The 13,839-nt window shown below is 38.9% G+C and overlaps 1 protein-coding gene across 1 annotated transcript in view; it reads left to right on the forward strand.

Annotated features, from left to right (window-relative positions):
* The window catches only part of LOC146469332 (uncharacterized), a 45,738-nt gene that overhangs the window by 17,843 nt on the left and 14,056 nt on the right, over positions 1-13,839 (forward strand). Inside the window, exons 13-25 of the mRNA XM_085123360.1 lie at positions 143-198; positions 429-542; positions 1,032-1,091; positions 2,013-2,114; positions 2,579-2,705; positions 3,434-3,540; positions 4,322-4,561; positions 5,483-5,554; positions 6,411-6,462; positions 6,993-7,043; positions 8,020-8,137; positions 8,891-8,961; positions 10,233-10,306. Coding sequence (XP_084979486.1) covers positions 143-198; positions 429-542; positions 1,032-1,091; positions 2,013-2,114; positions 2,579-2,705; positions 3,434-3,540; positions 4,322-4,561; positions 5,483-5,554; positions 6,411-6,462; positions 6,993-7,043; positions 8,020-8,137; positions 8,891-8,961; positions 10,233-10,306 — 1,244 coding nt within the window. The remainder of the gene's footprint in view (positions 1-142; positions 199-428; positions 543-1,031; positions 1,092-2,012; positions 2,115-2,578; positions 2,706-3,433; positions 3,541-4,321; positions 4,562-5,482; positions 5,555-6,410; positions 6,463-6,992; positions 7,044-8,019; positions 8,138-8,890; positions 8,962-10,232; positions 10,307-13,839) is intronic.

Consider the following 13,839-nt stretch of genomic DNA (forward strand, 5'->3'; position numbering starts at 1 on the left):
ACACTCCCTAATCTTTGATTATTACTAGTAATAATTATTAAATATTACACAGCAGTAATAACTCTTCTAGTAATGTATAGTAACTTATGAAGTCAACTGTTATACTAATAATAACTGTTAATAACTGTTATCTTCCCACCAGCTTACATGCTTGTCAGTAAACCTCCCAGCCAGTGTGCAAGAAGAAACCTGACCTTGGTAAGTAGACTGTCCAAAGATCAGCAGGTTTGTTTTTTACTTATGGAATATATTACTATGAGGTTATGCATACATTAGGATGATGGCATATATTATGCCAATTCTCCTTTCCAGATTATCCAGGAGTCTTCAGTCTTCTGGACACAGAATAAATATGAATTAACAAAGACAGGGTAATCGGCAGAAGCGTTTTCCAGCCATTTTAATTGACTTTTTTCTTTATTTTGTAGATTGCAAAGCTCATACAGAGTATGGCCAACAAGCATGTGGTTGGCAGCCATTTTAAGGAGGATTACATGCAGCCATTGCATCCATTTGCATTGAGACATGTTAATGATATTCAGGTTAGTTGAGTGTCATCTCCTTCAAAGACATTTTAAGCCATGAAATCCATGAAATTTTAGGTACAGGTGTAGCTTCACTTGTCACTCAGACCATTAACTTTCTAGAAACACAGTTGTGTCTGGGATACAAACATAACTCTTACCCATAATCATAGGGGTTTTTTGCAAACAAAGCGCAAAGTAGCAGATAAAACATTGGAGCAACATTTCCTGAAGGAATTCAAGGCCATATGAAAAAAACTCCAGTGAGTCTCAGCTAAAACAACAGAAAGCAATCTGAAAAGTCATTTGAGTTTGAATGTTGTTGCCAGAAATTACAATCATTATTTTGTTGTAAAGGTGATTGATTTGAAAGCTGTATGGAACCATTGGCCCTTGACTGTAGACTTTTCCTTGGCATTAATATTCTGGTACCTTTGCGAACAGTATGACTTCTAGCCACAAACAGATTGCAGCTAATATTTAATCTTCATCTGTTTACTTTTGCAGACTTTTCTGACAAAATTAATTAATTTTAATAAAATTACAGATTTCTATGAAACATTAGAGGTAAGTACGCAACTTTGTTGTTTATTTGTACCCATATTCATTGGATATTTTTATGCAGGGGAACATAGTGAGAGCTTAACTTGGACAGGCAATATAGTGGATAATATTGACCATTTTATGAAATCATTTCTATATGTTAATCTGTAAGAGTGTAGACCATGGAAAATTGTGGTCAGTTAATATTATTGTTTGTTTGGTTGAATGATTTTTTACAATATTTAGCAAGGAAAATAAGCAAACAAGGCTTTCAAGTTGAGGGTTTTTTAGAAAACACGACACATCTGAATTTAGCAACAAACTTCTGCTGCAGTAAACTTTCACTAAGGGAGCTTCTTCCACACTATGATATTTTTCAGTGTATTAATTTCACAACCCAGCACAAAGTTTACCAAGTAATGTCATTTGAAACAGAGCCAAAGAAAAAATATTTTAAAGCAAAGCTTTCATTCGTTCGTTCGTTCCTTCGTTCCTTCGTTCGTTCCTTCGTTCATTCGTTCGTTCGTTCATTCATTCATTCCTGGCAAGGGGTTGGCAAATGGTTCCTTTTAAAGTTGTTTGGTATCAAACTGTGACAAATAATGTTCTCCTTTTGCATCACAAAATTAATAATTTTAAAGATATCAGGCCTGTTCAAACCTTCTCACTGAATATTTCCAGTTCGAAAAATTGGCAATGTAAAATTGTTGTGGCAAAATTCAGCGCTACAGGGATAAAACAAGCTTACTTTGTATGTCATGACCTTTTCATGGTCTACACTAGAACTCTTACTGACAGTAATTACCAAGAGTCAATTAGTCATTAAATAATGGAAAGTCGTCATTCTTTCTCATACAACAAAAGTAAATAAAGATATTTTTTATTTGGATGCTCTATACAAGCAATTTCAGAATCTAAAATTTTGTTACTTTTCTTTCTTTTTAGATAGAACAATATTTATCACTGTCTAAGGACATTAAAATAAGCATCACCCCAAATGAAATGTATAGAATTCATGAATTAATTCTCAAGCACAAAGAGGAACTGGTGAGTTTTTTTGGTTCATGGCTATGGAGTTAGTGTATAGAAATGGCTGAAGTACATAACATACAAAATAATTATTATTGTTATTTGACATGGTCAAGATTGAATTGTGCTGTTCCAGAAGATATCCCCCATGGAAGGTGTTTTGTATTGCACCCCCCTCCCCCCCAGGAAATTCCAGTTTAGCTTCATACTTTGCTTCTGAAATCTTAGCTTTTAAACCCCCCCCCCCCCTCCCTCTAGGAATTTCTGGTGACCTTCCATGGGGTGGGAATGGATTTTTTCTGGAACCCCACATTGGCACATATTATTATAGCAATAGGAGTAGGAGCTGTTACAGTGGAGGTCCCAATAGATCACCTCTACCTCTTACTCAATCTCACCCTACCAAATGGAACATTTTGTTCTGTCTTTGGGGACTCTTACATCTATTTGCCTGATAGCTGAATGATGTCCTTCCCTTTTAGGCCCTAACTGAGGCTGACCCATTGCACATAATTTTGGATGAGTTAGGACCCCCTGGAAAACAGTTGAGCTACAGTATGAATGCAACAATCAGTTTGACTCTCACCAACAGATGGGACCACAGCAAAGGTATGTAACGAAAACAGGGTCATGAAAGGGTGAGGAAGTCAGGGACAGTCAAGCAGAGGTCACAGTAGCGTGGGGTTTCAAGTAGGGCAACTGAAAAGTGTTATGTGCTACACAGGAACTTAAAAATGTGATCTAAAACTCAGCTACCTTTCATTGTCAGCCTGTACGCCTGTTGGGAAAGGAAAATGGCCAATTTAGGCCCAGTTCAAATGCCATACATGTACCTCTCATTGTTGTACCAAGTAGTTTTCTGTTCATTGGCAGTGGTATCGCATCTAAATCACTTGTTTAGACAGATACAACACAGCCAGGATCAATAGTGTATTGGATGCGGCACATTCAGAGAGGTACCGCATCTGAATCAGGCCTTAGTGTCCAACCCAGTGGATGAATGTGCCAAGAGGCGATTTGGTGCCGCTGCTTTTAGTTTGGTTTCTATAGTACATGAATTAACAGGCGCTTTACTACTTCACCTACTGACTGAATGTTTGTCCATTTGTGCACCTGGAGAGGAGATAGGCATTGGAGAAAAGTTTCTTTTCATAGAAATTACTCAAGAAGATAGATAACATTCAAAACATTGGGCCTGGTTTGCTTACCACATCGCCTTGATCAGCATCTCTGTAAAGAGGTGTCCATGTTGCAGAGGTTTCCATGAGTTGAGAAGCGAATTAAATGCACATTAATTACTGTAAGCTTGATGATTTTCCATGTTTTTATTTTTGTAGTACTAAGAAGTGAATCAGTGGAAATACTGACGTTCAAGACACCTCCAGTACAACAGAGATGTACAAAAGAACAATTGAGGGCTCTGTTTATCAAACTTTTATCTATGGTAGGTTGTTCACAATATTTTGTATTCTAGTAGCTTGTTGACCCATTGATTGTATCCATTGCTTCTACAACTGCTGACTTGGCATTTACAATTGGTGAGAGATGAGAGTAGGGTTTATTCTACAGTGTGGCATTGTGGGATGACGGCACATATAAGATATATTAACCAGTGCATAAAATTTGCACTAGTGCATCAAACATTGCACACAAATTTTTATCAAGGAAGGCTGCATGTATGTTCCAATAATTTTGTGAATCTTCCAAGATATCTCCAGAAATGCATGCTAATGATATGCATGAGCTGTATGATAGACATCACAAGGTGTCCCCTACCCTAAATTCTCACTAAAACACAAATAATTCTGTCAAACATGAAGTCATGAAAATGTCAAAAAGGTCTGTCAAATCTTTACTCCTGAAGGTGGCTGTCTCTGTTGTCGCCCAGTCCAGACTCTTCCCTGTCAATTGACCGCGTCCTGTACCATTAATTTTGTGAATCTTCATTTAGTTTACCATCTCTATTATCATCCAGTCCAGCTTTTCCATGTCCCACTATAGTACCATACCATTATTACAAAGAGGTTTGACTATTAAATGCCTTTTGCAAACATGATTATAATTATTTAAAATCGTTCTTTACCAGATACCTGAAAGTGCTTTCCAGTGTGAAGTGCTTTTCCCAGGCCACCCCAGTTTTCTTCTTTCCTCAAAGACCAAAGACACTTGATAAATTTGTTTAATTTTTCAACTCTATCCAGATTTTTTTTTTGGTCTTTTTCTAGGATATTAAACTGATGGAAGAAAATTCACTTCTGGACGTTGTCACCAGAGCTCATTTTGTACCTGCCAGTCGCCAAAACAGCGGAGAGGAAAAATGTGGCAAGCGCACACAGGAACACCGCAAAAGATTGGAAGAGCAAAAGTCCAAAATTGCGGGTTATATTTATCAGAAATACAAAGCCCATCCTGAGTTGAAAGGCATGCTTTCTAGAGATCCAGTTTTCTTCCAGGAAATTAAACAGGTATTTTAGCTTTATACTGCACAGCAAGAATTGCTCATGAATGCATTCATTGGGGAAAAAATCCTTGATTCTTGAGGTCTTTGAGAGCATAATGTGGGGGAATGTCTTTAGTGATAATAAGTGAGATACCATCACATTAATGTACGCAACTTAAGTAGCTGCAAAACGAAAGCCTGAAAAAAATTAATAGTCAGGCTTGAACAGGATGCTGGTGTAGTGCTCTACCAACTGAGCTATCAAGCCAACTGAGAGCAGATCATTTTAGAAATAGTTCATTTCCGAGTTGCTTTGAACCTCTTTATGGAAGCAAGGCTTCATGCATAGCTTTTATTTTGAAAATTAGTTTTTATTCATATACAAACAAAACTCGTTTTGATGGAAAACGTTTTGTATGAATTAAGCCTCGCTTATATAGTGAAGTTCAAAGAAACTCGGAAATTGCGGCCTATTCATAGTATTGGGTAGTGGAAATATGTCACACAAAACGTTATATTTGGCTTGTACTTAGTCATGAGTCAAAGTGTCTCAGGCTGAAATTAATAAACCTGACCCTGTAATGAACTATCTGGGATGGGGTGGGGGGGGGGGGGGGGGGAAGTGGTAATACTGTTTGCTTTCCACAATATAAACTGAGTTAAATACTGACCATGAGGGTGTCCTATGGGTGATTTAACCCTTTAACTCCTAATATCAAAGAACAAATTCTCCTGTCATGTCCCCATACTTTTCTTATAAAAGTACTAGAGAGAAGTTTTCAAAATATGAAGAAAATTCACGTTGGGTGATCATATGATCCGGGGTTAAATAAGCATTGTTATAACAAGGAGAAATTTGATGCTGATTATTGTTAGGGCCGAAAGGGTTAACCTGATGCTTTTTGTGTAACAATAAGTGCTTTCTCTCTGATTCTTTTTTTGACAGGAAGTGCAGCTCAAACTGGACCGATACTTCAAACTGGCACCAAAAGTCAAGAGTCTTCAAAATGTCTTGCAGGTCTGTAATGCCAGTCTGTAAAGCATTCTGCTAACTCCCTTTGTATTAGGCACATTGAGAGGTGTGTGTAGGTGTGGCCGTTGTTTCCTTAGACAAGAAATTTTACTCCACATTAATTTTTCTCTCCCATCCGGTCCCAGCCTAGGTTGTTTGAAAGCTGATTAACGCTAATCCCTGATTAAAAGTTAACCAAGGTTTCCATCTTGCTCATTGAAAATGTTTTCAAAAGATATTATTAAGCTAGTGGCAAAGAAGTGTTAAAGGCAAAACTAAGGAACAAGTCTTTTTGAAGAATCTTCATTGATTATTAATTGATTTCAAATCAAAGTTCACGTTAACCAGAATTACTTTAACCGGGCTTGGAACAACTGGACCGTGGTGTCTTTGACCTCGGTCAAACATAAAACATAAGAAAAGTCCTTGGAAGATAGGTTTTTATTTTTTTGGTAATTATGTGAGTTTACAAAATCATTTATTGATATACTAAAAAAGCGGTTTCGGGAGCCATTTCACGTTCAAAACAGACAAACAAACACAAACAGTGCCAACCAGTCTCCACATACTTCACTTAAACAGAGACTTGAAACTTTTTTAATAAATTGTAAGAATCATTTAGTAAACTCAGTACAGACTCACAAAAACAAATTATCATCTTTGAGGTCTCCGTGTAAAAGCCTTACATTTAACGGACGTTTGACCGCAGTTAATATGGGTACAAGCAAAAAATGGTTGGGTGACCCTGTTCTAGACAACCGTCCCATTCAGAGAAGAAGTGAAGATCTTTTTATGTGGCAGAGGATAGAGGATAGTTAGATGGATGACAAGTGTACCCATTAAAGACATAATTTCATTTTAGACGCTGCGTAAGCAAGAGTCCTATCTCAAGGATCAGCTGCTTGTTTACAAAGGTATAGTGTTGGTTTCTTTAGTATTTTTTTCTTTGACAGTGCTGGAATTTTTATGATTTGTAGGACATTTTAAGGTTCAGTACTGTTTTTCGCAACTTATTTAGCTGTCAACTAAGGTACTCGTTAAAAGGAAAACAATGTCTTAATATTCATGGAAGAAGATGGATCAAGAGGCCTATCTTTCTTTTTTTATTTGAACTTTTTACATTCTTAGGCATTGCATTCAATTAATCTTACTCCAACTTTAGACTTGGAATTACGCTGCATTTCTAATATCGAATTATTTACCGTATATTATCGAATAGATTTCCGGCGGAAGGTGATCTGGTCTTATAGGAATGGATATCCAAAACGTTTGTAATATTTTTCTTCAAAGAGGAGTGGGGAGACAGTGGGAGAATCCAGAATCGTACAACCTACCTCACTCTCTTTAAACAAAACAACACAGCTTCTCGCAGTCTATGGCAATTCTTATTATTTTGAAAGAAAAGAACTACAATCACCATAGTTTTTGTTTGTTTTTGTTGCAGTATATTTGAATGAAGTTAGATCAAAAGCAGTCACAGCCCCATCAAAGGCAAGTCGACTTTTAAGCCGCCTAGTATACCAGAGTCCATTTTATTTCCTTTGCTTGCAAGGTGTTGTGATTTGTTCCTGTTCTGGCTCCGTCTTTTGTGTCCTTTGTTTTGCGTCATTGGTCTCTGATACTCCTAGAACTAACTACCTCCGGGTTAGCTCTGTGGGAAGTGCACCAGACTGCAGAGCGGAAAAACGTGGTTCGAATCTCCAGCCACACCAGAACTGAGAACTCAGCTAGATGAGGCTGACTGTACATAACATCAGTGTTGGTACTACTTGAGGACTGGCCTTCTGAAAAAGGCATCACATTGTTCTTTCATCTTGGTTTTTATGGGTGGTTGAGATACTATGTGGACCGGTAGTGGTAATGACAGTCGCCCTTGCATCTCATCCTACGTATTCACTGATTTAAAAAAGGCTTCTTTATTTATCTGTGGACTACTTCCCAGGCACGATACGTTTTTCTTCAATCCGTTTTTTAAAATTCATTATTTTTAGTTTTAAAACTATAAAGATTTCAAGATCAATAACAATTGGCCATCTTGTGAGGAACATCATGATTGTGCTTATGAAATAGTTTTCGTACCCGATAGGGTATCGGATCATTCGATACACGGGCCCCTCGCTTAAATTCGAAACACCATTACGGAATTGCTGTTTCTTTTAACGTGGCCTAAACTCAGATACACTTGTTTCGGAAGCAGATGTGGGGTTGACTTGATTCAAAACATTTTATTTCTTCCGAGACGCAAAACATTTTGCTTCCTCTACGCATGATTTTTGCGCGATTAACCAAGAAGTAATTTAAAATTGTTGCTTCCTCATTCGACATGACGGAGTTTCATGCGGTAAACTAGAAAATATCGCTACGCAGCAATGTTTTTGCAAATTTTGTTTCCTGTTTCAGCGTGGCCTTCATTCTTATATATAATATAGTACTGATCGTTGAGTTCTGTTTTACACCTATACTGCAGAAAGCTGACCTGCCTTGTCCCTGCGAAAGGACTACATCGTCGTCGATAGACTTCAGTTTTTGTCAACTTGAAAAGGAAGGAGTGATTATGCACGTAGAAAGTCAGAGATTACCTGAAAAAAGGTGGGTTTTGTCAACCCAGCGACTCCTTACTCAGGCGATTCTTTATCAGATTTTGGAGAATAGTTAGATGGAATCGTTAAACCACGATTTCCAATTCCAATTGTCCATGTGAAAGATTGTTCAAACAGATTACTTTTTATGCAATTTTGACAGCGATATTTTGCAGCTATTTCTTGTCACTTCGAGCGATTTGTAAGTACGATTTTGAAATGTGTACAAGTTAGGCTCCTGCTTCCATTGGAGGCAGGTGAAGGGTGGATGCCTCACCGCGCTCTGTGTTTACATGGCGCGTGCCTTTCTCTTGTCGCATGGAAATTACAATTGAATTGCCGTGCAAACAAAGTGACAGCAAAAATCGCTATGGCGATTTGAAAACGCAGTTTGTTTCAGGAGGCACCGTCCTTTATGTAATGCATTTCAGTGAATAGAATTGTGTATTGGCCCATTATTGGTGGTGGTGGTGGTGGGGGTTTGGCAGACACCTTTCAGAATTAAGTATACTACTTGTCGACAGTGCGGTTACAGGGCTGACTAACGCCGGGCGTGTTTTGCTGCTTTTTTGGGGGGGGGAGGGAGAGGGGACAGGGAAGGGGGGGGGGGGGCTTGTATAACAACTGACGCGACTGAAATTTGATGCATTGAACGCGACCGCAATTCAGTCGCATCAGAACATGCGACTGAAATGCGACTTTTAACTTCCGTAATCATCATCAGAACATATGATTTACTTTGATTTGGATTTGTGCTTCACAGAAAATCTGATTTGACAATAACAATCGCCTCGTCACAGTCTGGTGTGTACCAAGTGTTCCTTAAAAACAGAGGTAATGGCATCTCACTTAATTTGTCTTTTCTTTTCCTAACCCTTGTATCCTGTCTAATTACATAGACCGTCTGTGTGACTTCACCTTATTGCCCTGAGGGGCGGGGGGACTCCCATAGAAAAGTGACGGGGTGATCGCCGTACCTTTTAGGGGTTAAATTTCATTGTTTGCCTTAGGGTGTTGACATCCAAAATAACTTCTGTCAGAGGTATGGTGGTACCTTTGAGAATATTGAGCCGGAAAATGTGAGAGAAAGTAAATGTCAGGCGATTTGATTTTAATTTAATGTCTCATTCGTGACTCCCTCTTATAATTAGGGGTAAACAATTGTTCAGACCACGCCCACAAAGTAGAATTCTAGTACCTTTTCGGGATTCTTTTCAAAATTTCCGACGATCACCCCAGTCACGTTTATATGGGAGTCCCTCTCCCCCTCCCCCGGGCTTATTGTCTCTACCTGATGGATGAGTCATACCTAGGACAAGGCATCTGGCCTTGGCTGCTGCTTGCCCATTGATTTTGCTTCATGTATACTTTATATTCTCACCAAACTTGGAAGACGTTGAGTGTAGGACTGTCTGTAATTTGCGATGCCATTCTCACTTTGGCACGATAATATCCTTGCACATCGAAGACCAAGTTTTTATAAACAGTGGGACTGATGTATTGACCAACGGTGCGCCGAGTTTTGAAATAAATTTTCTGTGTTTTCTTAGGGTGTGTTTACATGATACCGGCGCGACTTTCACTCGGCCCGAGTTCACTCCGGTTCTCTCCACCAGCTCTGAATTCTTTTACACAATACCAGCACAAAATCGCATACCGGAGCGAGTCATACCGGTGCGAGTTCACCCCGGTAACTGTACCGGAGCGAGATTTTCATTCTGGTACGAAAACTCATTCCGATGTCATGTAAACGCGGTACCACTGTTCGTTCCGGCTTGAAATCACTCTCCCTGGCGTCTGGGATGGGTAGTGCGTAGTTTTCTCACAATCACGAATTTGTTTATTTTAAGACACGTCGGCCGGCATGAAGTGTCCCTTCATGTAAACGCGATATGAAATCACAATGTCATACAGGTATGAAACCCGCACCGGTGCTAGTTTTCACATGTCAACACCCCCTTACATGGAAATGACGGAGGGGGCGTTTTATAGAAGGCGGGCTTATTAAATAATCTTACTTTGAGGTCTACTTAGGTAATTGTAAGTCATCGCAAGTGTTAAGCCGCTTTACTTGTTAACACTCCATTGCTCTGTCTCTGCTACAGGTGATGTTCTTACGAATCACGAGGTCCATTTAAACCTTGAAGAATTATTGGAACTAAAACACCAACGAGAACCGGTTAGTTTTACAATTCCTTTTAACCACTGTTCATGTGTAATTTAAACTCCATTACAGTCTTACATCTAATATGTGGGGAGAAATGACTTCATGTATCCAGCGCGGGAGCAACTAGCAGTTTTATATTCAGTAGTAATCACCTTTTTGAAACCTTGAAAATAATCTTTGTAGGGTATAATTTTTTAGCCGTAAATGTGAAATAGGGAATGGTGTTTTGTTCGTTTGCTTTTTTTTTTCTCTTTTTAACCGTTCATTTGGCCTTGAAGGAGAACATTTTCAGGAGTTAGGTCTTAAATTGCTTACCAAAGAAATATTGATCCGAAAAAGGATTAGGTTAAGAGCTGATGGTATATGTGCATAACCGTATAAACATAATGATTTATTAAAACTTTTCATTGATTTCTTTGAAATTGTTATCTATCAAGATTTGTACTCAACAATTAGATTTTTTGCTATGCTAGTTGATTCGAACTGCGCCCTCATCAACTAGCATGTTCATGTACTAGGATAACCCGATTGGCTTCAAAAGGGTGATCTGATTTTTGATCGACTGTTCTGGGAGCGCGTCCGAGGAAAGTTGCCAAACTCTCAAACCACCCAGCTAGAAAAAAACCATTTCTGTCCAATTTCATTATTGAATAGATCGGTTACTGGGTTGTCACCAAACAGTTTGGCGGCTGGCACTCTCTTTCTGTCGCAGTAGACCTGCACGCTTCAAAATCTCCATTTTTACTGGATCCTGACAACCTGCAGCTGAATTTTTAGGGTTGGGAGCATTGTTCCGTTGTTCGTACTTTTATCCTCTTGACCAACCATGTAAGATGTTGCAAATGGTGCGCGGCCCTTCTATCGACTTTGACTGTCGGCTCGAGGCTTCACCCATCGCTACTAGACATTAGGAGTTTAGCGTCGAATTGTTATATAGAAATCAAAATTTGTTGAGTTTATGGCGCTCATAAACCGTTATGTAAAGTTAGTTTTCAATCGCGCATGCGCAAGTCAGGAGTTTCGCCTAGGATTTAGTTCGTGCAGTTGCTTCGAGGAAGATCGTTGCTATGATTTCTTTTCACGCTCTTATTACTCCCAGTTTGATAGATGTATTTTTCAGTCAGTTTCACAGGCACACTCGGTAAAAGCAAATCCGAGTTCTACCAAAGGAGTCGAACCTAAGACCTTCCGATTTCTAATACGGATGCTCTACCACTGAGCTACAAGAGACTCGTGGTAGCCAAGGCCATTGAACTATCAACCTTTCTTTTCCGAGTATGCTTGTGTCACTGACTGAAAAAACACCTTTGTCATTTATTCACCAGGCCTCAGTTGTTCAAAGGCCGGATAACTTTATCCAGTGGATAAGTCACTAGCCGACAGTTTCAATCAGTGCAAAGATTTCAGTATTTCCTCGTGCACAAGCGAATATGCACACTCTAACTACTGCTTAGTTGGGGAGTGTACGAAAACCTTGGACAACATTTAACGTGAAGTATATTTTAGACGCTGAAGAGTGCCTTATCCAGCGGATAAAGTTATCCGGCCTTTGAACAACTGGGGCCAGGCTTATGACATGACATCACATTTCTTTCACATACTTCCATTTTTTTTCTTTGTTTACCGATTCGTGCCGTTGATGAGCTATTCAATCCGCATTTTTTCGTGCGCAACTATTTAACAACAATTTTCAATTTTTTCACGGTTATGCAGTAGTGTGTGCAATATTTCTATACCTGAATGCCGCTTTTGAAGTTTTTCAGACTGTGAAGGTCAGTCTCTTTGTGCGTTTTAGACAATACACCTTTTTCACAGGACATTTAAAGGTCTTTTATAGTTTTCTGAATTAACACCGTATGGAATGTGCATAAAGAAAGCCATTTTAATTTAAATGTTAATAAATTCCGGTCGCGCGACTTAATTAAGGAGCTATCATTCAGTGTCAATTTGCGTGATTACAGTGCGCGTGCGTTTGTAAAGAGGATTGTTTTTTACGCTCGTGCAATAACAGTGCGATAACAGTGATTTATCGCCGATAAAAGAACTGACCGTTGTGTGGCACTGTTCATTAACCAATCTTGCGCTAAATCTGGCAGCTGGTAAAATATATCGCAATAATTTTCTTGTTAATATACGCTTTAATGGTTTAGCGTGCGTCATTCTTTAGATTAAGAAATATTTAACGCACGTGCGGTGAATAACAAAATCAACAACAAATATCGCGCGCATTTTTTTGTCAAATAATGTGCCGCACGTTACTTGGGTCTTTTTTCGCTGCTTTTAGTGAGCGACAAGAAGTGTAAGCAGTTGAAATACAAAATAAAAGGGTTAGGAAAATTTTCAGCTGCAGTTCCTGTGTTCTAAAACTGCTCATTGCGTGTTACATGTTGTGAAAAACGTTTGTCCGCTCTTGTGGGTAATATCTTAGATACCGAAATATTGCATGTTTATTTTTCGAGATGTGCCATCGACACTGACATATTTAATGTACGTGCAGTAAATAACTACTAATATTGGCGTTCATTTTTATAAAATCATGTCATCGTTATTCGTTTCGCATTTCAAAGAACAAAAAAAAAAAAGCCTTTAACTATTTCGGATAAAAACTGAAACTTTCCGAGAAAACTTTCGGGGAAAAACTCGGCTCCCTTATTCCGAGTTATCGTCCGGAAGGTTCTTGCACTGTTGTGTGCGTTTGTTCACGTGCCAGAGATCGTAGGTACTGTAATATCGGTCGTTAATTTCGAGCAATGCGGCGTATTGGTACAGTGGCTATCTTCTCGTGGGTAGGTTTTTTTGAACGTGCTGTTTATTTTACACACTGGCGGTAACCCACTAGCAAACGTCGCTGAAAAACCAATATGTTGATCTGGTAGGAACTAATGGGTGTAAATCACTGCATGGGCTTTGAATAGACTAATCTTCCACGCCTGACTTCACAAAGTACACATTTAGTAAATATTCATTTCTGCGGGGCAAGAAATTAAGGAAAAACCATCACTATATAATAGTACCGGCCAGTGGCTGATTTCTTACAGAGAATCAAAACCTGCAATCATCTCACAGATAATTCACTGCAGTAGATTACAAAATAGACAGTTGCCATTTTCGTTGGTCGCACTTAAGGATCTCTTCTTTTGCTTAGCAGTTCGAACCGCCTTGTACAGTACAATGAACACACTGCAGCAAACTTACTACTGCTCAACAACTGTAAAATGAATGGTCACAAATTAGGGTTTTATCCTTAGACGAAACGCTAGAGCTGCCTACATCGGACTGAACGTTTGAGTCTAGAATCGCAAGGAAAGGTTAAGAGTGGTTTGTATGGTTGGGTGATCTTTCTTATGATACCTTTTTGCTGACCGCAGAATCATTATCCTGTTATGCCTTTTTATATTTAGCTGAGCTTTGCCCAAAGGGGAGTGCTTTAGAGCTATTTTAGTCTGAAATATATGGTCGTAAATTTTGCTTTTTGGGGTCTGTAGTAGAGTTTCATTTCAATGGGGAACTGCAAGAGGGAATAAAATTGAGCTCTTTGTCAATGT

The sequence above is a fragment of the Pavona decussata genome, unplaced genomic scaffold, assembly GCF_977016875.1.
Source record: "Pavona decussata unplaced genomic scaffold, jaPavDecu1.1 SCAFFOLD_124, whole genome shotgun sequence".
Classification (NCBI taxonomy): domain Eukaryota; kingdom Metazoa; phylum Cnidaria; class Anthozoa; order Scleractinia; family Agariciidae; genus Pavona; species Pavona decussata.